Source organism: Rana temporaria, chromosome 4 (assembly GCF_905171775.1).
Source record: "Rana temporaria chromosome 4, aRanTem1.1, whole genome shotgun sequence".
Taxonomy (NCBI): Eukaryota; Metazoa; Chordata; class Amphibia; order Anura; family Ranidae; genus Rana; species Rana temporaria.
In genome coordinates this window covers 206,416,196-206,442,372 of record NC_053492.1, presented here as the reverse complement: position 1 = coordinate 206,442,372, position 26,177 = coordinate 206,416,196, and the positions used below count along the sequence as shown (strand labels likewise).

Here is a 26,177-nt window from a genome sequence, read left to right as displayed (position 1 = left end):
GGGGCCGGACTATAGTTTAAAAAAATATGAACAAATTCCTACGCACACATCTTATTTGTAGTGCAAAAAAACAACAAAAAAAACAGAAACTATTTAATATTTAAAAAAATATATATTTTAATCAACATAAACTTATTAGTATTTCACAGACTCCCCTCATCACAGATCCCCTCCCCATCACAGAACCCCCCCCCCCCCCGCACAGATCCCCCTCATCACAGATCCCCCTCATCACAGATCCCCCCCATCACAGATCCCCCCCATCACAGATCCCCCCCATCACAGATCCCCCCATCACAGATTCCCCCCATCACAGATTCCCCATCACAGATTCCCCCCATCAAAAAGCCCCCATATAAGGTCATCCATCACAAAGCCCCCCTATAAAAGCCCCCCCATCACAATTCTCCCCCAACACAAACTCCTCTCCATCACAAAGCCCCCCGTAACAGACCCCCCCATGGATCCCCCCCATAACAGACCCCCCCCCCCATCACAGTCTTCCCTCACCCACAACAGAAATATGCGTATTCCAGAAAGTTTAGCAATCAGTAGATAAAGATAACGAAAAAAAAAGTGTAATGAAGGCCTACAAAACACCTCCCAGCGCCAACACAGGATAAAAGCTAATTACAATAACCTAATAACAAAAAAACGCAGATGACAGATGATCTGTATACTACGGTAATGGGAGCAGCCGTTTAAAAAAATAAAGACTTAATAAAAAAGATCACAATTAAAAGAGCATGAATGCACAAATAATAAAATCACAAACAGCGCTGATAGTGACAGTTCTAGTGTAGATGCCCAAGGCACCACGTCTACACTTTAAATATTGCGTGAAGAAAATCAGTGGGTAGAGGCAAAAGTTCCAAAAAAGAGTGTGGTCCACTTTAAGAAAGGACAGACAGTAAGCACCTTCCACCCAAACTCCTCAAGAGACACCACGTGCGGTCCACGTGCTAGACTGGGACCCAGAATAAAATGCACAGATGTGAACTACATCTAAAAATTCTAGGTGTGAACCAGGCCTAAGAGTGGGTTTAAGACTGGAAATCACTGCAAAGACTACAGACACAGTTTCTTGTTTGCCTCGTTCTGGGTCCCAGTCTAGCACGTGGACCGCATTCTCGAATCCTACGCCTTTCATCGATTGGGGAGCTTCCACACAGATGTGTTTGATTACCCTGCTTGAAGGATTATTATCGGTCTGGAGTTACACATACATCGCCTTGTATTATTTACTTTTTGGTGAGTGCGTACCCCAGAGGGGGCTTATTGTGTCCCACGTGGTGTCTCTTGAGGAGTTCGGGTGGAAGGTGCCTACTGTCTGTCCTTTCTTAAAGTGGACCACACTCTTTTTTGGAACTTTTGCCTCTACCTACTGATTTTCTTCACGCAATATTTAAAGTGTAGATGTGGTGCCTTGGGCATCTACACTAGAACTGTCACTATCAGCGCTGTTTGTGATTTTATTATTTGTGCATTCATGCTCTTTTAATTGTGATCATTTTTATTAAGTAGATAAAGATACTCCAAACACCTGGTGTTGGCACTTCAATCATGCTGGCGCCATGGTTGTTATGGGGTCAGGATGATTGAAGCGCATTATTTCTATTATTACATTGTAATATAAAATTAAATAGTTAAACGCACCATAATGCAGAATCAGTGGGAGCCCTGTTGTCACTGTCCCCAGCCAGCAGAGTGCTTCCTTACCTTAAATATTTGAAATTGAGTGTATTGGGAAGGTCTTTGCAGTAGCAAGAGCTCTAAAAAAAATCCTATACTTGGTACAGCAGACTGATCCCCTAGGTGCATAATGTATTGAATCAATCTTGGAAAGCATAAACTGAAGATTCGAGTCATATGGAACTTGCTTAAACTATAATTAAAAGGCAACACTTTTTTTTTCCAGTTTTGGAGAGTAGAGGAGAATTATTAATGCCGTCTGTGCACCCGTAGGAGATTCACCCTCTCCATTTGTTCTGTTTACCTTTATCATCAAAAGTGACAGCAAAAGAAAATCCCAAACTTTGGGATGACAATAGAACAGTAACCAGAGGTAAAAATCTTTCAATGGGGGCACTCGTTCCAGTGACCTTGGTGACACCATGAGATTCCCTCACTTAAGAGGGATTTCTGCTCAAGACCTGTTTTGGCCATGGGACAGGAAAGGAAGGAAGGACGGGAAATCCCAATGTGTCACAGATGGCAAAAAACAAACTGACAGGGGTTATTACCCTCCCATGCTCCATCCAAAAAACAAACCTTCTTTAAATACACCCCAATACAGGGGCAAGTTGTAAAGGCTCCGACTCTGAATCCAAGATGGTTATAGGGGTTCCAGATCTACTGATAGCTGAGGGCTTGGTAAGGCCAGAATTAAATCCTGCCACATATTGTGCCAGCATGTTTAAAGCTTCGACAAGCAAATACATGTGCATAGTCAAAATCCAAAGTGTGTACAAGAGGACACATTGCGGGTCTCATGCTTACTCAGTGAAGCTTTGGAAGCTGCCGATTAGGACGACAACATGGGGTCCCAGGATATAGATTACAGGCATTGGTTGCTTCTGGAGGTACTGGTGACTAACCCTCAGAAACAGAAGAGTGAGTGACAAAGTCACCCCTGATGCAGTGGAACTATCCTCTGAGCGTCTCTGAAATGTTGTACAGGTTACAGGTTAGTGAAATGACAACTAGACCCAAAGCGAAGTAAGGCCTTGCATACTCAAACTCAAGCAGTTAGTATGCAGCCAAATGTGACCAAGTCTCTATAGGCAGGCAGTAGATTAAAGAGACAGGAGATCAGATGGTCCACAATTCGCTACAAGCAAAAACAGAAGAGGGACAGTGCTTCCTCTTAGCCAAGTGGAGGGAAAATGGAGTGGAACCTGCATGCATGCTCACCTCAAAGTAAAGAGATTTTGGTGGAAAAGTTAAGAAATGCACCCAATGGTTGCAATTGTAACGGTGTCATAGTTTGATGCTTTAGCCGGACTAGCTTTACTTACCAATTCATCAGAGATAGGGTCACACCATAAGGTTGTGCCATGGCATTGGACATGAACAGCGCTCTGCAGCTAATAAACACAGTACACAAGTGCCAAAATGCAGAGCCCACTGTCCAGTATATCTTCATCACATACAGAGACTTATACTCACTAAACACAGTGGGCCAGATTCTCAAAAGAGATACGATGGCGTATCTCCAGATACGCCGCCGTATCTATGCGCCCGATTCTTAGAATCAGTTACGCATAGATTTCCCTTAGATCCGTCGTTCCCACGACTAAATTAGAAAATTTTGCGTCGTTTGCGTAACTCGTCCGTAAATGGGGCTGGACGTAATTTACGTCCACGTCAAAACCAATACGTCCTTGTGGCGTATTAGGAGCAATGCACACTGGGAGATTTCCACGGACGCCGCATGTGCCGTTCGTGAAAAACGTCAATCACGTCGGGTCACAGAAGATTGACATAAAACACGCCCCCCCTGTCCCACATTTGAATTAGGCGGGCTTACGCCGGCCGATTTACGATACGCCGCAACTTATGGAGCAAGTGCTTTGAGAATACAGCACTTGCCCGTCTAAGTTGTGGAGGCGTAATGTAAATAGGTTACGTTACGCCCGCACAAAGATGCGCGGACCTACGAGAATCTGGCCCAGTATTTTTTTAAGAAACTAGGTCACAGCTCTGGACCTAGGAAGGCACTTCAGCTAGCCAACACAGTGCATGAAGGTGGAAAGCACTAAAGGTGGAAAGTCCACTGCCGAAGCTCATGTTTTGGACCAGCCTAACAATCTTTGGTCCAGCAGGTTCCAGGTACAGACTCCAAAGCTGTTGCTGAACATATATTTACCCAGGCAGCTGCTGTATAGAGATTAACTCAGAAGTAATTAGAAATCTTGACTTTAGAAAAATCTAGTGTTTCTTTTGTATATGAAAAAATAATAATAAAGAAAACATTTAGAATAAAAATATGCTTAGAATCCACCTCGTCCCCTCTAGAACATGTACCAGCATTATTTTACCTTGCTCCTGTAGAGAGAAACTGCTATTCATTGGATTTCTGACAGAATCATTAGGTATTATTTACTATACTTGCAATTTTAAAGGTATAAAATATGAAGAAATGTGCATGTACTGTATTGTATTTTTTTCCCCTCAAACATACACCTTGACCGCTCCGTGACATGCACATATGCTGTGGCAGGGCGGCTGCTCTACGCCAGATCACCTACCTAGTAGGTGATCTGACACGTTCGGGTCTGAGACATGCGTGCGTATCAACGGAGATGAGTTTCTGCTGTGATTGGACACAGTGGGAGAAAATAAGCGGTTCTGGCAGGTGCCGTATCCGCCGATCGTTTGGGAGAACGGCGGTCTGCCTATGAAAACAAGGCAGACCACCGTTCTGTAAGAGGGGAATGTACTCATCTTGTGTTCCTGCAAAGCAGGAACAGAGCTATTTACATACCCCCAGTCAAAGCACATACCCCACAGCTAGTATTCACTTCCAGGAAATGCATTTACCCTTTGATCGCTCCTGATGTTATCCCCACTCCTGCCAGTGCCATTAGAACAGCAACTGTGCAAATTTTGCACGTGACAGTAATGAAACACGTTGGCAGGAGCCGGGTGACGTCACTTCCAGTCACGGTAGTTGTGATTGTGTCAGCGTTTAGCCCGTGTGACCCCTTGGTCGTAGATCTTGCTGAGGTCTCAGTTTTTAATGCAAGTTACTGCATTATTTTAATAAATCTTATTGTTCATACTACACCATGAGGAGTTTTATTGCTTTCCATGTGTACAAACAGATTGCGCACCTGATGGTGTGACGGAGAGCGCAAGGGGGCCAGTGGTTGATTCATAGCTTATTATTCTCCCTATTAGAGTAAGTGACCATTGCACTCATTGGTGGATTTTTTATTTGTTTTCTGGGATTAAGCATGAACTCCATTTCAAAACACTGGATTTTCAATATACATATTGTATATGTGGATTTTTTCTAGCACCATCACTCCACTTAATTTGTGGACACTTTAATGTTTTGAACTATTATTTTATCACAAAGTTTTTTTGATTAGTCATTTTGACACTATTCACTAGAACTTTATATATGTTAATCACTCATAAGGTTTTTTCATTTTATGCACTTGAAGTTTTATTATGTTCATTTATATGCTAGCATTATTTATTGTATATGGATTCAGCACCTTCCCATTTTTAATCATCACCATTTGTGTGTGTGGGGAACACTACTAGGAAGGGCAGCTTTACCCTCTGAACATTATTCACGGATACACTTAATTATTTTACATTTGTTTTTGGATCACGTGTTATTAAACACAGAGTAGCACATTAAGTTCCAACACATATATAATAAAGAGTAGGGGGACTTTGATGCAAAAGAGCACTAAATCATCCCGCACCCTCTTTAGCACACATATGGGAAAAAATATATCACACATACCCAGGGCCGGACTTACCATTGGGCTTGACTGGGCCCTTTTTTTTAATATATATATATATATATATATATATATATATATATATATATATATATATATATATATATATATATATATATATATATATATATATTTTTTTTTATTAAAGCGGAGTTTCAACCACAATTAGCATTTTTTAACTGTATGTCCTTTCATCCTGCATTTTTATAATATAAATCCGGTCACTTACTATTTTACAATCCGCCGCTGATCCGCATAGATATTCAAAAAAGATAGTTTATAAAACTATGTCTACACCGTTGTCATTTTGCTTGTGGCCATTGTGAAGCCTACAAGCATTTACTTCCTGGAAGTCTTGGATGGGGAGTGATAATTGGGTAGCGAACTGCATCCTGGGAAATTATGACACACATTTCCCAGGAGCATTAGAGGGAGATGATGTCAGAATCATAGGTGATTTCAAAGGCAGATTTCGTGGGACCGCATAGCAACAGGCATTTCCAAATGATTTTTTTTTTTTTTACTTTTTTAGGTCTAATGAGCACAATAATGAAAAAAAAAATTGGGATGGAAACTGCACTTTAAAGGGCTCAGAGGTCCCCAGGGCCCCATGTGGCAACCCCCCCTTTTTTATTTATTTTTATAAATGTTTATTTTTTTATTTTTGTTTATATATATATTTTTATTATTATTAAAATGCCCCAGGGCCCCAGATGGCAACCTCCCTTTTTTTATGTATTTTTTATAAATGTTTATTTATTTTTTTATTTTTATTTTTTTTATTAAAGGGCCCAGAGGTTTCTTTTTTATTTTTATTAACGGGTCCAGAGGTCCCCAGGGCACCCGGATGGCTACCCCCTTTTTTATATATATATACAGTTCAGACCAAAAGTTTGGACACACCTTCTCATTCAAAGATTTTTCTTTATTTTCAGGACTATGAAAATTGTAGATTCACACTGAAGGCATCAACATTATGAATGAACACATGTGGAATTATACATAACAAAAAAGTGTGAAACAACTGAAAATATATTTCATATTCTAGGTTCTTCAAAGTAGCCACCTTTTGCTTTGATTACTGCTTGGCACACTCTTGGCATTCTCTTGATGAGCTTCAAGAGGTAGTCACCTGGCGCAGCACCCCATCACTCTCCTTCTTGGTCAAATAGCCCTTACACAGCCTGGAGGTGTGTTTGGGGTCATTGTCCTGTTGAAAAATAAATGATGGTCCAACTAAACGCAAACCGGATGGCATAGCATGCCGCTGCAAGATGCTGTGGTAGCCATGCTGGTTCAGTATGCCTTCAATTTTGAATAAATCCCCAACAGTGTCACCAGCAAAGCACCCCCCACACCATCACACCTCCTCCTCCATGCTTCACAGTGGGAACCAGGCATGTAGAGTCCATCCGTTCACCTTTTCTGCGTCGCACAAAGACACGGGGGTTGGAACCAAAGATCTCAAGTTTGGACTCATCAGACCAAAGCACAGATTTCCACTGGTCTAATGTCCATCCCTTGTGTTCTTTAGCCCAAACAAGTCTCTTCTGCTTGTTGCCTTTCTTTAGCAGTGGTTTCCTAGCAGATATTCTACCATGAAGGCCTGATTCACACAGTCTCCTCTTAACAGTTCTAGAGATTTGTCTGCTGCAAAAGGTGGAAGAACCTAGAATATGAAATATATTTTCAGTTGTTTCACACTTTTTTGTTATCTATAATTCCACATGTGTTACTTCATAGTTTTGATGCCTTCAGTGTGAATCTACAATTTTCATAGTCATGAAAATAAAGAAAACTCTTTGAATGAGAAGGTGTGTCCAAACTTTTGGTCTGTACTGTATATATATTTTTCTTTATTTCTTATTTTTCTGTAAAGGCCCCCCCCCCCGCTTCTCAATTTGCGGCAGCCCCCCGCTTCTCAATTTCAGAGGGCAGCACCCCCCCCCCCCCTGGTTCTCTGCTCCAGGGGGCCCATGCCTTAAGCAGTGTAAGGGGTAGAGTTGCCACCTTTTCTTCAAGCCAAACACGAACACTTTAGCACATTTTTTTCCGTAGTATACACAATAGAATTATAAAAGACCTGGGGCACCTTTGGGTGCCTCAAGGAGAGTGGTAATGCAGCGCGCTGTGGCAAACAGTGGGTGTGGCCAAACTGCTCTTGCTGACATTATGGCTCCCCCACAGTGATGCCAAACCTGCCCCCAGACAGCGGCCCGCATCTCCCGAATGGCAACAGATTTTTGTGTGACTACCTCAGTTACTTGAGGAGCCACAGCCCAGTCTAAATAATGTGTCCGGGTTTCAGGCAGACTGAAACCCGGACACAAGATCCCAAACCCAAACTGTCCGGGTGATTCCTGGACAGGTGGCAACCCTAGTAAGGGGCCCTAAAATTCCTGATGGCGGCCCTGCGCATACCTCCCAACACGCACGGATTCTGCGGGACTTTCCCGCACAGACAGCTTCTTCCCGCAGTCCTGTGAAAGGCTTAATTTTCCCGCACTGCAAGAGGAGGCAGCACGGAAGCAGGAGGAACCGGAGCAGTGTGTGGAGGACTGTGGCTGCTCAAGGGAAGAAAGCCAACAGCCGGGCTAATGACAGTCTGTGGCCCCCGCTGTCGGCACAGGTGAGAGGCACTCCCCCGTTCAACAACTGCAAAACCCCCCCAGGAGGAACCGGAGTGGTGTGTGGATGTCTGCTGAAGGGAAGAGAGCCGACACATTCCGTGCACAGGTGAGAGGCACCCCCCCTCAACAACTTCAATTCGCCCCCCCCCCCCCCGCTCAACAACTATGATCCCCCCCTCGCTCAACATCTTCCCCCCCCCCCCCCCCCAATTCTCGGCTCCAGGGGGCCCCTTCAACACTCAAGCCCAGGGGCCCCCACCACCCTAAGTCCTGCCCTGCACATACCTCTTCAAGACAGTCATGGCCTGCCCAAAAAACAGGGTTTTTTTCCCCTGCTGGCTGTGATTCTGCAATAAGCCGCCATAGCAATGAATAGGACATGTTCTGAGGCAATGCTTAGGAGGGCTGGAGATGATTGTGTACTTTGAAAGAAAAAGTATTTATGTCAAAGGATCCATAAGGCACCTGGCCCAGATGCAGCAAACATGTAGTTGACAGTAGATAGCTGTGATTAGTAATACCAACAATATACTGTGTGAGACCAAGATGCAAACTTATGCTGAGGTTTTACAGGTTACACTTTCATTAGTAGGGTACTGCAGATCACCAGGGTGTTTTTTTAAATGTATTACTGACTGTTGTATACCACCCCTTTAGCACACAAAGAAGCAGCAAATGCAATACCACTCTTTTAGCACACAATAAAGCAGCAAATGCAGTCACCGATTTACAGTGCTGACATGCAAATGACCGTATGTTGATCTTTTACCTGGAATCGTACAATGCTCTCGGTTTCTTTTCTTCCTCCATTCTCTCCCTCTCTAGGCTGCTGCAGGCGACGCTTTCTGCTGAGCTGAAATCGCAACAAAGACACCAGCTGAGAGCAGTCAATGGAGCCCAGCAATACCATGGACTCTGGAGAAAGAGACAATCACTGCATCAATATTTCATTACACCATCTTCCACTTCACACTGTTTCACAGCCTTTATATCAACATGATGTAGAAGAACAAGTCAGCAATGTCCAAAAGATTGTAGGTAGAAATAAAAACTGTAGCAGCTGAAAGGCTAATTTACAACATGCAAGTGTGTGTCCAACAGTGAAAATTAAACCTTGGAGTTTATTTATAACTGAAAAAAGGGGGAACAAATATCTGCGCTAACTTAAAGTAAATAGAAAAGCGGCTAGCACAGTTTGTAGATAAGCAAACAAAAACAATATAATCCAATAGTGCCTAGCTGACCGACACAAGCACGCTATGAGCCGCGGATTTTTATATTCTTTGATGCCCTTTTTACCTGTCTGTCTGTAAGTACCACACAATAAATTGCTTATTGGTTTTATCCAACGGGCTTCACTATTGTCGTTTCCTCTCATTTTATGACCATATATCTGCTGATGATCGCAATGTATGCTTTTGGACCCTCATGACATTCGAGATGTAATTTCATCATTGATGCTGCCTGCGTATAACCGTTTTCACCTGTACACTCTGTTGGAAGTGCGATTGCCATTGACCTGCACGTCATTTGATTACATGCCTATAACGTTTTTGTTCTGGTAAGCGGATTGTTTGCATGGTGGTGTGGTGTGCTTTTTCCGTATCTACACACTGAAACTTCGGTGGAGGTTCTATATCTTCAATTTCATTAATGAACATATAATTTGTGGACTTTATACACATATTGTTTATTTGGACAAATTTTCCATTTTCATTTATTTTGAGCGCTGCACTATTGGATTATATTATTTTATTTATAACTGTTAACACAAGATTCACACAACCTTCACAAATGATGCAAACATTTTTTCCAATTCAAGCCAATTAGAAAAATGTGCGCATTCTGGGTGAAAGTGATGTGAAAATAACAGATCCCTGCGATTTTTGGCATTTTTAGAAGATAATAGATTAAGATATGTCTTGAGGCAATATTCATATATAAGATACAATTAATTTATAGACAGATGGGACAAAGATGAAGTAGAGTTTTAGGAAACAACTTTTCAACCCTCTTTAGCAAAGTCACCCACACATGCCTTTTGCAGGAACTATGCCTCTGTAGCACTAATATGTCTGCATTCATCCACCAATATTCAGGGCAGGAGAAAAGTGGAGTTGCAGTCAGGTAAGCCAATGGCAAGGTAAAGCAGCAGTAGAGACAAGATAAATGTCTTTACTGTATACTTAGCTCCTTCGGAGTGAAGAGTTAACCAAAATTATAGGTCTGCTGCTAAAGACAGGCCAAGGAAATTCTTAGCAAATATACATTGAACAGAAACACAATAGCTCAGCAGGAGAAATTGCTGTACTAACATTGTGTTAGTACAGCGATCTGTCAGGTTTTTTCCATTCAGCCCATTGATTTGAACTAAAAAAAAAAATAAAAAAATCCATCTGTGTACCAGGCATTAATTGGTCCTCAACTGCAATGGTCTAACACGCTCCCACCTGTTGAATCAAAGATGCCACTCTTCAATCAGCATGAGCTTTGAAATGTGGAAAGCTCTAGCTTTGCTTTAACAGGGGGGTGTGTTGGGCCTCTGAAGCAAGACCACACATCCATACAGAGAGGAATGATTATTCTCTTGCATTGTGGCAGGTACGGATGAGCTTCGTGTTCAAGTCATACTCATATGTTTGCTCGTTAAATTACAAATATTTTGGGCCGTTCGTGCCAAATTCGAGTGGTGCGTCACGGCCCATAATTCACTGCGGCATCGCAGTGCATTGCTGGCTGATTGGCCAAGCATGCAATATGACCCGCATGCTTTGGCCAATCACAGCGCGCAAAAAACGGAGAGCCATAATTGGCCAAAGCCAGGGTGGCTATGGCCAATTATGTCTCAGGGGGTTTAGTACATGCCCCACACTATATATGGCCGCCTCCGTGGCAGCCTTGTGTAGTGTGTTGCGGTGGTTAAAGACAGAGAGAAAAAGACAGTATCATTTATTTCGAGTTCGAAAGAGCAGGCAGGCGAGTCAATTACAGTTACAGTGTATACACTGTATTGAGTTTAGCTAGATCCGTTCCCGTATGCTCTTCCTAATATACTGACAGGCAGGCGATTGTGCTAGCTGCAGTATTTTCACTTGGTGTACTGTGTCCTTTGCACAGTGTGCACCTAAAGCTACGTCAATACAATTGCTGATGTTCTCATATTAATACCACAGGCAGTGATCAGCAAGTATTGTCAGTATTTGTGCAGCTACATCTCCCTGCAGGCCATTTATATGTCTGGAAGGACAACAAGTAGAGGCAGAGAGTCACAAGCTGATAAGAGGGCAAGCAGGTTCTGCGTCTAGAGGCAACAGTGCTGGTCGTTGACACGGTGCATCCTCAATAGCACGTTGCCTTTTTTTTCAGGAGCTGGCCGTTTTGAGCCGCAACATGCCAAAACACTTGGTAGAATGGATGACCAAGCCATCCTCCTCATCCTCTCTCACCCAGGCTCAGGGTACTTTGTCTGGCAAAGCAGCTGCCAACACGGCCTCTTACCTCTGCTCAATGGCATCAGTCACTTCTTTCCCTAGCCCAACCATGTCCTCCTGAGGAGTCCCCCGAACTGTTTGACCACAGTGTTGGGTACATGCTGCAGAAGGATGTGCAGCGTTTTGAAGGCTCCGATGATGGTACCCAGCTAGAGGAAGGCAGTAACGCGAGCCCAGAGAGGGGGTGCCCAAGGAGGACAGCAATCTGGCAGTCATGTTCTCCCAGCTGCAGCATACTGCCAGGTTTTCTACAGTGATGAGGAGGGAGGGGATGATGAGGTCACTGACTCCACATGGGTGCCTGATAGGAGAGAGGAGGAGGAGGAGAAGGAGGAGGAGGAGGAAACACATCTCCAATGAGGCACGATGCCCTCCAGGGGCCAGCTTAAGGGCAGCACACCGACTGCATCACACCGCAGACCTCCGCATGTGCCTGCTGTCTCTCCGCGTTATTCCAAAAGTTCTTTGGTGTGGGCCTTTTTTGAGATGAGTGCATCAGATCGCACTGCTGCTATTTGCAACATATGTCGCAAGCGTATCTCGCGTGGCCAAAACATCACCCGTTTGGGCACCACCAGACATATGTGGACCTGCCACGCAGTTCGTTGGCAAGCATACCTCAAAGACCCACACCAAAGAACCTCTCCTTGCTCCTCATCAGCTGGAATCTCCATCCCCACTATACCTTCAGTCCTCTCTGAAGCCTGCACTGATAGGACTGAAGGTGTAGAATTAGGTGCGTCACAGCCAAGTACTTGCGGGCAATCTACTATCGGTACACCGACTTCAGATTGTACCAGGCAAATTTCCCTGCCCCCTCTGCTGCAGCGCCGAAAGAAGTTTGCTCCCAGCCGTCCACATGTCCAGCGGTTGAATGCTAGCTTAGCTAAATTGCTAGCACTTCAACTGCTGCCATTTCAGTTGGTAGACTCTGCCCCCTTCCGTGAGTTTGTGGAATGTGCAGTACCTCAGTGGCAGGTTCCTAAATGCCACTTTTTCTCACGGAAGGCGATTCCGGCTCTCTACCGGCATGTGGAAGGCAATGCCCATGCCTCGCTGGACAGGGCGGTCAGTGGTAAGGTGCACATTACCGCTGACTCATGGTCCAACAGGCATGGACAGGGACATTACCTATCTTTCACGGTGCATTGGGTGACTCTGCTGGCACACGCTGCATGGAATAATGAACAGGGCACTTGAGGCAGAACAGAGGGAGGAAGAGGAGGACTTTTTGTCCCTGTTTAACAGGGGCATGTAATTACAATTCTTGATCTAATATTTAACAGCAGGGCCCATTCCTGCGCCCACCAAGAGTAACTGAGGACTTACAGTGTTGTGGCAACAGCACCAAAGGTCCAATTTTCTACCACTGTTTAGCATGTACTGTATTTATTGGCGTATAACACTCCTTTTTACCCTGAAAATAGAATGTAAACTGTGCCTGGGTGTTATGCGCAGGGGGCTGTGGAAAGTTTTTTTCCTGAAACTTCCCTCTAAAAGTTAGGGTGCGTGTTATACGCCGATAAATACAGTAATTATAATTCTTGATATAATAATTCACAGCACATCGTTCCAGCGCCCACCAAGACTAGCTGTGAGGGCTTACAGTGTTGTGGCAACACCAACACCTAGGGCCAAAATTTCTGCAGAGTAAATACGGCAGGCCCCTACTTTCAAACATCCAACTTACTAACGACTCCTACTTGCAAATGGAAGGAGACAACAGGAAGTGATAGGAAATCTACCCCTAGGAAGGGAAATTCTCTTCTGCAAGAGGTGTCTCCTGTCCACTGATGCTTTATCACCAATCCTTGTTTCACTAATAAACCCAAATTTTCAAAAAAAACATTTTTCATTGGGACAGAAAGTGAGGTGAAATCTTACAGGGGTGATGACCCTTCTCTATGTTTTCCAAAAAGCTTAAAAATAGATTTTTTTTGGCTGGAGCTACACTTAGAGAAAGATTCTACTTAACAACAAACCTACAGTCCCTGTCTTGTTTGCACCGCCTGTATACTGCTGTTCAAGATATATAGAGGGCCAAAGGGGCTGGTAATGACCTGGGGGGAGGGGGGGGGAAACCCATGCTATTTTTCTCAATGATTTTCATCCATATTGCAGGGACCAGACATTACATCAAAGCCGCAAGCAGTTTTAAATTACTTTTTTCCTATAGAAATGCCATTTTGTGCAGGGACAGTTCTAAACACGGGAAACACGTGCCACTTCACAGGCATACTATAGACACCCAGGAGGTACGATATTTAAAGGAATATTTCACCTTTTTTTTCACTTTAAGCATCATTAAAATCACTGCTACCGAAAAAACAGCCATTTAAAAAAAAAAATTGCAATGATACATGTTCCTTGGGGCAAGACCCGGGTCCCCAAACCCATTTTAGGACAATAACTTGCATATTAGCCTTTAAAATTAGCACTTTTGATTTTGAACGTTCGAGTCCCATAGACTTCAATGGGGTTCTAAAGTTTGCGCGTCCGTTTGAAGGTTCTGATGCGAACCGAACCGGGGTGGTGTTCGGCTTATCCCTAGTGGCAGGGACACAATTCTTTAATTAAGCTGTGGCTGCTTTCTAAAGAATGCAAACAATAAGGGTTCATGCACACTGCTGCTCCTAAAGTGATTTTTTTGGGACTTAGAACGTTTTTTTGCCCAAGTCCCTGAACTCCCTTCAATAAAAGCCTGTGGGGGATATATACTAATGGCAAATCCACTTTGCACTACAAGTGTACTGAATGTGCACTTGGAAGCAGTGGCGGTGCGTCCAATTTTAGGCCAACGTAAATTGAACTAGTACTACTGGACAATCTTTCACTGCACAGTATGGATAGCCACGGTTCCATTTGTCAAGACCCTAAACATATGGGCATGGTTTACTCTTAGACTGTAAATCAGGGTGCCCAACCTTTTGAAGAGCGAGGGCCACTTAACCCCTTCCATACAGGGCATTTTCACCCCCTTCCTGCACAGACCAATTTTTAGTTTTCAGCGCTGTTGCACTTTGAATGACAATTGCGTGGTCATGCAACACTGTACCCAAACTAAATCTTTATATTTTCCCCCCCCCACAAATAGAGCTTTCGTTTGGTGGCATTTGATCATCTCTGCGGTTTTTATTTTTTGCGCTATAAACAAAAGAAAAGCGACAATTTAAAAAAAAAACAATATTTTTTACTTTTTTATTAAATAAATATCACAATTTAAAAAAAAAAAAAAAAAAATTTCCTCAGTTTAGGCTGATACGTATTTTTCTACATATTTTTGGTAAAAAAAAATAGCAATAATCGTATATTGATTGGTTTGTGCAAAAGTTATAGCGTCTACAAAATAGGTGATAGATTTATGGCATTTTTATTTTATACATTTTTTTACTAGTATTGGCGGCAATTTGCGATTTTTTACTGTGAACGTGACATTGCGGCGAACACATCGGACACTTTTGACTTGTTTTTGGGACCATTCACATTTATACAGCGATTAATGCTACAAATATGCATTGATTACTGTGTAAATGTGACTGGCAGGGAAGGGGTTAACCACTAGGGGGCGTTGAAGGGGTTAATATGTTCCCTAAGGTGTGTTCTAACTATAGGGGGGAGAGGACTCAAGGGGAGACCGATGTGTGTTCCTCTGTAATGGGAACACACATTGGTCTCCTCACCGCTGACAGGAGGTGGATCTGTGTGTTTACACAGATCCACACTCCTGCCGTGATTACCGGCAATCGCGGGCACTTGGCGGCAATCGCGGCCGCCGGGCACAAACGCCGGGTCACGAGCGCCGCACCCAGTACCAAGGGCTTTCTGCATCACACAATCTGCACTACTCCCTCCCACCTAACCTAATATCATCAGGGAGGCTTGCTGCTGCCTGTAATGCTTTTTTTCTGGCTGTACCAACCATCAGAATCCATCAAAATCTCTTAGCTAAGTATTGTAACTGGTAGGAATACAAGCGCTCTCCCCACATATGCTGTAATGACAGCATAGAAGCCGTGTCTAAAAAAGTGCCTGTAAACTACCAGTGAAAGCGAGTAGAGATTCTGATGCACAGAACAGGAAGAGAAAAGTCCATTTGTGACTGCTCTCTTTAAATTACACAAACTTAAAAACACACATGTACTTCTGTAACACAATTGTAAAACAAACTGGGAACCCCCTGTACTGTAAAACATATGAAGGGCTATACAATATATAAACTGCGATCAACAGTACAGACACCACAGATAAAAGTGTATTTTTTTCAGTTTTTCAGCAATTATAACACTCATATACTTATTATTGGCATGGTTTGCTTCATATCAAACGCCTCCCTGCCTCAGAGGTAATATCTAGCAGGTATGTTCCTCATTTGCTTTATTCCTGCTGAATCCAACTACACAAACATATTGCTGTGCTGTACAAAGGAGAAAGTAATTAAATGGCATATATTTCTTATTTTACTTTACTAGTTTTTGTTGCTGTGGAGACCAGGCATTCACAGTTGCCATGGTAACCAAGCTGGTTAGATAAAGGAAAGATGAGGGTGATCTTGTAGATTGGTATTTCTATAGCCACAGGGCAGCACAGTGGTGCAGTGAGTAGCACTTTCGCCTAGCAGCAAAAGGTTCGCTGGTTCGAATCCCAACCACGACACCATCTGCCTGGAGTTTGCATGTTCTCCCTGTGTCTGCGTGGGTTTCCTCCGGGTACTCCGGTTTCCTCCCACACTCCAAAGACATGCTGGTAGGTAAATTGGATCTCGTCCAAAATTGGCCCAGTATATATGTATATATGTGTGTATGACTGTGTGTCCCTAGTGTGTCATGATCCTACGGGGTAAAAATGACCGCACCAGCCAAGCAGATACTGGCTGGAAAAAGCGCCCAGAGGCGATTCAGTTCGCATGCGTTGCGCTATACAAGTCATTCATTCATTCACATTGGCTGCTGTGATTGGCAGGAAAAAAATAATATATATATATATATATATATATATATATATATATATATATATATATATAAATATATATATATATATATATATAAATATAAATATGTGAGAGAGGGAGAGGGAGAGGGAGAGGGAGAGAGAGAGAGAGAGAGAGGGGGAGAGAGGGAGAGAGGGAGAGAGAGTGTGACTGCCTCGGCCTTCTAGTCCGCAGGGTCCTTGAAAGAAGGAGCCCCTTCCACAGGAATTGTGGTTACCTTGTTTAACCTGGACACAGGGGGTCCACTATCGGGGGAGAGGTCAATTTCTTTAGGAAACTCTCCTCAAAGGGGTACCGAACCGCCAAACTTTTAGGGACTGAAAAAACCTTCTGTGGTTTGTCCCACTCCTTGTATAAAAGTATGTCTAGATTAGACACACAAGGAAACGCCTGTGCAGTGCAGTGCAGGTCGGCTTACGGAACCCGAAAGGGACCGTCATCTCTGCCGCTTCCACAGACTCCATCTTTAGAGTATCTCGCACTGCGGTGATAAGATCACCTAACAGAGCCCTCTCATGCGCTGACCCGAAGACATCCTCACTGTCCGACCGGTCTCCGTCCACATCCTCAGACACATCAAAACCAGGACCATGAGCCACGGCTGGGCCCAGCTCCGCATCAGAGTTGTCTCCGGAGGGGGCGCTTTTTACCCCCGTGTTTCCACGTGGCGCTTCCACCTTGGCAACAAAGGCCTCCAGGATTGCAGACACAGCGTCTACCGATACCGCGGGTGCAGGGGCACCAGTTGCCAACTCTGGTGTTTCAGGGGGAGAAGCTGACGCCATGCTGACTCACGCGCCTGACACACAGGGACTCCAGGCAAGGCAACACCACCCCACCCTCCTAGTTGCCGCAGAAACGAGGGGGCCCCCCAGAGGGCTCACCACCCTAGAACGGTCACCGCACAGCTGCCGTCCGCCTCCCGTCTGAGGTGCTTTCTCTACAGCCGCCAGTGTCAGTCTGAGCCTCCGCAGCATGTTGTTAATTTGCGCCGGTTAAACGAGCGCTAGAGGCCAAGAACCCTCGCAAAATGGCCACCAAGCGGCTGTACTGTAAACTGCACAGACCACAAGAAAATGGCTGCCGAGCAGCAGATAGAGGCCAAATGGGCACAGCCAAAATGGCCACCGAGCGGCAGATAGAGGCCAAACGGGCACCGGTTGCAGCCAAGATGGCTGCCGAGCGGCAGATAAAGGCCAAAACAGATGCCCGATGTCGCCAAAATGACCTCCGACTGCATGGAGGGAGAAACACACAGGTATGAAAACAAACATAATTCCGATAATGGCAGCACATCTAGCACCCCAGGAAGTCGACCCACAGTGCAGTTCCCCGCCCCAGATGGAGCCCCCCCAGGTAGACCCCCGGCCCCCGCAGCTAGCCTAGCTCTTAGAGCCCAGGGAGGAGGGAAGGAAGGGAGGAAAGGAAGGATGGAACCCCCTACTCAACCTCCCCGGGAATGCCCAGCTATGTACTCCTGTCAGAGCAGGGGACTGCTACTAACCCATCCTGCATGGATTACGCTGGAAGCATCCCAGACAGACCATCTTCCCGGTGACAGAGGTGACTCTCAGCCCGGCCTGCGGTGACTCGGCCATATAGACCGGTTATATGCGTACCCAGGAGCGTATAGCTCACCGGCCACCCAGTCGAGGACAACCCAGTGCGTAGCTAAGGTCGGCACACGCTCGATGACCGAAGCTGGGAAGACTACAAGGATCTGGTTTCCTTTTCCAAGGTCTCTGCCATAGCTACAAACGAGGGTAATCCCCAGTGGGGTACTCACAGAGAGGGGTGGGAGGACAAGGAAGAAGAAACATGCCCAGAAGGAGTACACAGTAACTAAGGTGTAGACTGCCCTGCAATGAATCCTCATGGCAAAAAGGCGGGAGGAAGAGCGAGTACCTTATAAGGGCTCTAGGCGTAAGCGACATTAAAGAGGTTTCATGCAACACCTGGTCATCCATGTGAGACTGAGCCAAGAGTGGTTGAAACTTTAGTTTACACTGTAAATCACATTCATAAACTCTGAAAGCTGTTAATGAACAAAAATAGAAAGATTGCAAAAATGATCTGGCTACCTTAGTCAAAAAGTAGAACACAGGGCCTGGGAGCAAAAGGGTTAATACAGCTCTAATGCCTGAAGTCCAGTTTAAGCAAGGAATTGTGGACCAGCTATAACAGAAGTTAAGTGACAGTTGTGTAAAACATTGCCCTGTTTTACACAAAAATGGCCAAAGATACATGGTGACCCCGTTTTGCCTGTCCACGACACTGGACTGTCTAGGCTTTGTCCTTCATGACGGTGGGCACACTCCAAATGGTTATTCGAGGACTGGGTTCCATACCGATGGATCACAGCCCTGGACCAGTATAGCACCCTACAGCTAACAACGCATTGTACCAAGTGCCAAAGTGAGTGCCCCAAGCAAGATCCAGTGCCTGAAGCAATATTACAGGCTGTCCCCAGAGCGAGGGATCTGGCTTCCAAGGTTTTACAGAGGTATACACTGCTTCTGTGCATACAGTACAAGACAGTAAGGGTTGATTGAAGAATCAGAAGATAAAAGAAAAATAATAATTGAGTGAAGCTTGTTACACTCAAAAGGAGAAAAGGTCCATCACATTCATAAACTCTGAAAGCTGATTTATAAAGAACCTCTCAGTAGAAAACGAAAAACATAACGTAAAAGTACCATCATCCTATCATAATTTGAATAAAGGTGTGGCTAGACTAGGACCCCAGTCGCCTAGAACAACCAGGGGAAGTGGGAGGGGGCTATTGGACTATATCGGTACTTAGAATCAATTTGTCAAAAAAAATTGTAATACAGGTAAAAAAGTTCAATTTATTAAAACAAGAACATAAATGACTTGAGAGATACACAGTATTTTAAAATTACAAAGGTGGTGATGTAAAACAATCGATCATACGACCAGCCAACACCTGATGAGATGGTATGGAGGGCCCAAGTTGCGGGCAACGATCAGGCGGAGGGGGTCATATGTATCAAGCTCTCAACTAGTTTCGCTACTACAGGGGTAGCTGCGTCAGGAGATTTTGGGTCTGTGAATACAGATTAACTCTTTGAAGGAGCCTAGACCCCACGTAGAGACAAAGTCTCACGTAGGCTATAGATGGTGATGGAGTTGCCCCCAGCAGTTGGAAATCTGTATTGACTATATGTATAGTCAAAAGCACTTGGTTTGCCCTGGGACCTATTTAATAGTGGGCGAGGACCAATCAGCGGAACCGCCAGAGAAGCACTTCTGGGAGAGCCCGGTTAGGGATGCCAGTAGTGGGGTACACTTGAAAAACCACACTTGAAAAACCACCAGGGTCGGTAGATCCAGTAGCGTGTCCCAGGGCCGGGTGTGTACCCGGCCCTGGGACACGCTACCGGATCTACCGACCCTGGTGGTTTTTCAAGTGTACCCCACTACTGGCATCCCTAACCGGGCTCTCCCAGAAGTGCTTCTCTGGCGGTTCCGCTGATTGGTCCTCGCCCACTATTAAATAGGTCCCAGGGCAAACCAAGTGCTTTTGACTTTACATACAGTCAATACAGATTTCCAACTGCTGGGGGCAACTCCATCACCATCTATAGCCTACGTAAGACTTTGTCTCTACATGGGGCCTAGGCTCCTTCAAAGAGTTAATCTGTATTCACAGACCCAAAATCTCCTGACGAAGCTACCCCTGTAGTAGCGAAACTAGCTGAGAGCTTGATACATATGACCCCCTCCGCCTGATCGTTGCCCGCAACTTGGGCCCTCCATACCATCTCATCAGGTGTTGGCTGGTCGTATGATCGATTGTTTTACATCACCACCTTTGTAATTTTAAAATACTGTGCATCTCTCAAGTCATTTATGTTATGTTCTTGTTTTAATAAATTTAACTTTTTTACCTGTATTACAATTTTTTTTGACAAATTGATTTATCTAAGTACCGATATAGTCCAATAGCCCCCTCCCACTTCCCCTGTTTGTTCTAGGCGACTGGGGTCCTAGTCTAGCCACACCTTTATTCAAACTCTGAAAGCTGTTAAATGAACAAAAATAGAAAGATTGCAAAAATGATCTGGCTACCTTAGTCAAAAAGTAGAACACAGGGCCTGGAAGCAAAAGGGTTAATACAGCTCTAATGCCTGAAGTCCAGTTTAAGCAAGAAATTGTGGACCAGCTATAACAGAAGTTAAGTGATTTTTAGTGTACCCTTATGCATATATACTATTGGCAATGTTCACTGCTAGGAAAAGAGATAGTTTGGAAGTGTGTACGCATATTTTTTTTTATTTTTATTTTTTTACACGGTTTTGCTTTCATACAACTGTAGTTTGTATATGTTTGTAAAGCACATAATATACTACAGGGTTTTGAGTTTCCTTGTTATAGTGCAAAATATATACATTGGATATAAAAGTCTACACACCAGTGGTAGCTGGTGTATTTTTTTGGGGGCAGCCCCTGGCACTTACCTCATTGGTTGCGTACGAGCTTGTATGGGCGGCGGCTGGGTTGTGGGCGGTGGGCAGTGGCTGGGTTGCGGGCTCCTATAGGCGGCAGGCAGCGGCTCCTGTGTCCTCTCTGCATCACGACGGCTTCTGCTGTGTGGCTCCTCCCTCCTCCACCTAGGCGTCCAATAGGATTGCCTGTCCTTTTAGCCAATCAGGTGATAGATCTGAAGACCCCTTCCTGATTGGCTCTAATGGGCTGGGGGTAGGCTCGGGGGACAGTGATCCAGGGAGGAGGATCAGTGTGGCGATAGCGAATATTCATTGGACAGGCCGCCGCTGCTACACACTCCTATTAAATTGTCAGGTTTCTGTGATGTAAAAAATAAGACAGATAAATAATTTCAGAACCTTTTCCACTGAAATCTTTTAGTTGGGGGGGGGGGGGATAAGGCTTACGTATAGGTAGTGAAAATATCTCCTAAACGTGTGCTGTTTAGAAGCTATTTACCTTGTAGTGCACCGATGTCATCGGCACATACGCTGTGAAGTATCGGACCTCCAATGCCGTTTCTCCACTTGTATGTGCCGTGACTGACGGCTCCCATGTGCATGCGTGGGAGTGACGTCACACGGTTCCAGCCAGTCACAGAGCCGGAGTCTGCGACCCCGGAAGGAAGAGGGCAGAAGATGGATGCTTCCAGCAGGGATCGCGCAGGCTTCGATTGCAGGCAAGTGCCATATAATGGGCTAATATGCGATGCATACTAGCCCATTATGCTTTTACTTTGCACCACCCGACGCTGCGTTTCTCCCTATTGGGCATCGACTGGAAAAGGAGACCCAATAGGGAGAAACGCAGCGTCGGGTGGAGCGAAATTTGCTGACGTCACCAGCTGATCGGCCAGAGCCATGGCTGGTTTGTTTTTTTCATGCTTCTATATTGAAACTTTGTAACGATTGAAGCATTTAAGATGTCAGTCTTTTTCCATTGAGTGGAATAAAAGAAAGTGTTTTTAAACAAACGACTGCACTATGAAGCACTTTTTTTCCCTTCTACCAACACGTTCTCACAAAACTTCTTGAGGCTGATCCTACCCCCCGAAGGAATCCATAGGAGACAGAGGTATCATCTCCGGATTACCAGCGGACGAGTGGACCGGGAGGAGTCGTTCTTAACCAACCGAGGATTGTTTTTTGCTGAGCCTGTCTGATCCCTGTAATAGGGATCCTACGGATCTGGTAAGCAGCCCTTTCTTACATTTGTTCGTGGGAATCTGCTGAGGAAGTTACCTGCATCTATATTTCATCAGATAGAGGACTAAGATCGTATATGAGTTCCTGCATTTGTGTGATACAAGGACTGTTTTTTCCTTCTTTTTCCTTTATGTGTATTCCGTTATTGGAATAAGGACACTTGCATGCAATTTTTATTGCCCTATTTGGTTGCGCATGTATTTCTATTTTCTTTTTCACATATTGTAAGCCCAATATTCAGGCTTTTTTGTAATTAGTTGCAGCACCTTCATTTATTGATATTTATTTAGTTCACATTTGCACTTTGTAGTAGTGGGGGTAGCGTGGATGGTCCACGCTATAAAGTGGGCAAATATTGCCAAGCTGATAGACTCATACCCAAAAAGACTGAGTGCTGTAATAAAATCAAAAGGTGCTTCGACAAAGTATTAGTTTAAGGGTGTGCACACTTCTGTAACCATATTTTCATTTTTAATTTTTACTTCCCTCCACCTAAAATATTTCAGTTTGTTGTTCAACTGAGTTGTATGGTTTTATAGGTCACATTAAAAAGGTGGAAAAAGTTCTGAAATTATTCATCTTTGTCTAAATTTTTTTACACCACAGAAACCTGACATTTTAACAGGGGGTATGTAGACTTTTTATATCCACTGGCAAATGATGATGTGTGGCCCATTCCAGAATCCAAACAACTTTCTGTATGTTTTAAAATACATTTTTGTATCGGTGAGATCAGTGTTCACTTTTCTCCATCAGGGAGACTTTCTGACCTTGGGGGACATCAAGGATCCATGTTTTTTGACTTTTGAGCAAAAGGAATTCCCATTCTGACATATTCTGACTCCTGTAAGAGCAATCGGAGCTTAAGACCTCTAAACTAATGTGCAACAGATGGTGCAAATCCTACTTCAACTAAGTCCTCAAACTCCAAAAGTGGACCATCACACTGCCTGGCGTATGTGGGCCTCATCTTGAAGGCACAGGAAAAAGGTTGGTAACAAGTTGTGAGAATTGCCCCCCGAGTCTCTCTATTCATCTTTGCATGAGGCTGCTGGGTTTGATGGTAGTCTCCTTCAAAGCAAATTCTATATGCTCAATTTAATTCAAAGATTCAACTCAACATTCTGAAAGCATGGGAAACAATGTCTCTGTCTTTAGATAACCCCATGTGTTTAAGTACCAACAAATGGCAGACAGTCTCTCAAGCATATTTCAAAAGTGGATGGCCTAGTAATTCCATGAAATCAGTTAAAACTATTTTATGCGTTCCCACCCTTGAGGTTCTGCCTCACCTGCTTCAGAAGAGACAGAAGGCATACCGGTTATTGTCACTGCACCCAATTGGCCCAGGAGGGCATGGTACTCGGAACCCGTATTTATCGGCGTATACCGCGCACTATTTTGCCCTGAAAATCAGGGCAAAATCATGGGTGCGCGATATACGCCGATACCCGCTTTCCCGCCACGAGTTTGAATACTGCGCCCGCATATAGCGAGCGCAGTACACTCGTGAATCTTCGGGCAGTCTCGGCGCCTCTCGTACTGACGTCCTGACGTCCTGAGCGTACAGGACGTCAGTGCGAGAGGCGCCCGAGCCTGACCGAAGATTCACGAGTGTACTGCGCTCGCTATATGCGGGCGCAGTATTCAAAGTCGTGGCGGTAAACGAGCGGGAGGACGCCGCAGGACGCCGGACCCACCGAAGATGGACACCGGACCCGCCGAAGATGGACACCGGACCCGCCGAAGATGGACACCGGACCCGCCGAAGAGGACACCCGAAGCCGCAGAAGGACGCCGGACCCGACGAGGCCGCAGAAGGACGCCGCGCAAGACACCAAAACTGTAAGTACAAAAAAAACAAAAAAACTTTTTTTCCCACAGGATTGGCTGCCACTTTGGGGGTGCGCGGTATACGCCAGAGCGCGTTATACCGCGATAAATACGGTAATCAGATTCCTAACAGACTCTGCATGGTCCCTACCGGATCATATGGCTTTTCCTTTCTCGCAGTCCAGGATTTCATCCTGCTTCATGGTCACTGGCTTTGAAGGCTTGGCAGTTGAAGCCCAAATCCTGAGAGATGTGGGTCTTTTGAACTCCGTTTCCCACCTAGCTGAATGCCAGAAAGACTTCACAATGTAGCCTCCACACACGAAAGGCATACTTTGTTGCAAGATGGGGAAGTTTTATCTTGGGAAATACTCAGTGGCACAGATTTTATCCCTTCTTCAGTCAGAATTAGATGTCTTTGTCCCTGAGGACTATTAAAATGTCAGATTTCTGCCTTTGCAGTGCTCTTTAAGAGACTGCAAGCTTCTAATTTCTTTGTCAGAGCCTTGGTGTCCTACATTTTATCACCCGTACCTTCTCCCTAGACTCCATGGGCCTTTAAGCTGGTGTTGACAGTCCTTTAGAAGCTACCATTTCAGCCCATTCATTGCACCACAGGTTGCAGTAAATTTGCATGATCCTCCTATCAACACAGACAGTGCTGACTGGGCTATCCCTCCTGCTGATATTCGCCTGTGGGGTGGGCGGGGTCAGCTGAAAGACTACCTTTAATGGTGAAAGATGCCTTCTAAGAAAACAGTGAGCCTGAACCAGAGGGAGGCTGTAAACCACAAATCCTCCAAATCAGGTGGAACCACATTACCGTATAAAGATTAAAACAGACCTGCAGTGTGATTTGATCGGAAAAAAAAAAATGAAGGAGGAAATTATCCCCACTGCTAATAACATTCACCTGATTAAAAGTCAGGAATCTGGAAAAACTTCAAGAGGCTGTAGAGGACCAATCTCTGGGTGGTCAGGTCCCATGAAATCCTCTGGATGTACTGTATCCCAAACAGGGGTACCTTCAATGGCAACCCGTGTGTTCCACATGCTGACAATTCAGGAGATGAGGAGCACCCAGGTGTGCAAACCTGCCCATTATGTGTGAAGACCACAGACTAAGGACAGCCACATATCAGCGCATTGCCTTTGAAGGAAGACAAGGCTGCCAAGAGCAGTGCTATTCGTATTGTCGAGTATAAAGACCAGGGCACTTATCCTGTTTCAGGGAAGTCTCCCAAAGCTGGTGGAATTTCTCAAAGAGTCTCATCTGTACTGGGAAGCCAGACTGATGCCCTGGGCATAGGGTTACCCCAGCAGATGGGGTCTCCTGGGGCAGGGGGAAAAGACCACTCCATTCACCTAAAGAGTTTGAGGGGTGACCCCAGAGATATCCTGGTCCATAAAGACCATATGAATGTCCTGCACAGAGCCCGGCCCCACAGCAATAGAGAGGGGGGCTATAAGGGGGAAATAGAGCCAATGATAGAAGTATAGACAACGCTGAAAGGCGGTACCCTCACAGCCCTAGACAACCTGGATGAAAGAAAACGTGTGAGCTCCCCGAGTGCTGATAAAGTGCCCGAAGACACATAGGGTGTAGCCTTTTTTTTAGTAAGGGTTTCAGCTTAACAGCCTCATCCACTGGTGGTAGATCGCCACCAACAATGACACCTGCAAGACCCTATCCAGTCTAATCTTGCAGATGTTAGCCCCTTCAGGATATTGAGTGCAAGAGTCCAAAAGGCTGACTCTCGTGAAAGAAGGTCATTTGAGCATCCCGTAATGGGGATGCCAGGAGATGGCAAAAGGGTGCATACAAGGACCAACACTCTTAGAAACAGCACGTGCCTCTCAAAAACAAAAAGAGGGGGCATCTCTTTGCTTAGGAAAGGGACAGCTAGAAATGGTCCTGTATGACCTTGCAAGTCAGAAACTCCAACTAGAAAGGAGGGGAGCCACAAGAGATTTAACAGAACCTACAGGCAGGAGACAGTTCTGAAAAAGGGAGTGAGTGTCCAGACGGGGAAAGATTTCAA

At 44.9% G+C, this 26,177-nt stretch overlaps 1 protein-coding gene across 4 annotated transcripts in view; it reads right to left on the bottom strand.

The window, feature by feature from the left end:
* Positions 1-26,177, bottom strand: part of CLCN2 (chloride voltage-gated channel 2) — a 348,319-nt gene that overhangs the window by 59,505 nt on the left and 262,637 nt on the right. For all 4 annotated transcript variants that reach the window (XM_040349786.1, XM_040349785.1, XM_040349782.1 and 1 more), the window contains exon 17: positions 8,880-9,025. In XM_040349786.1, coding sequence (XP_040205720.1) covers positions 8,880-9,025 — 146 coding nt within the window. The remainder of the gene's footprint in view (positions 1-8,879; positions 9,026-26,177) is intronic.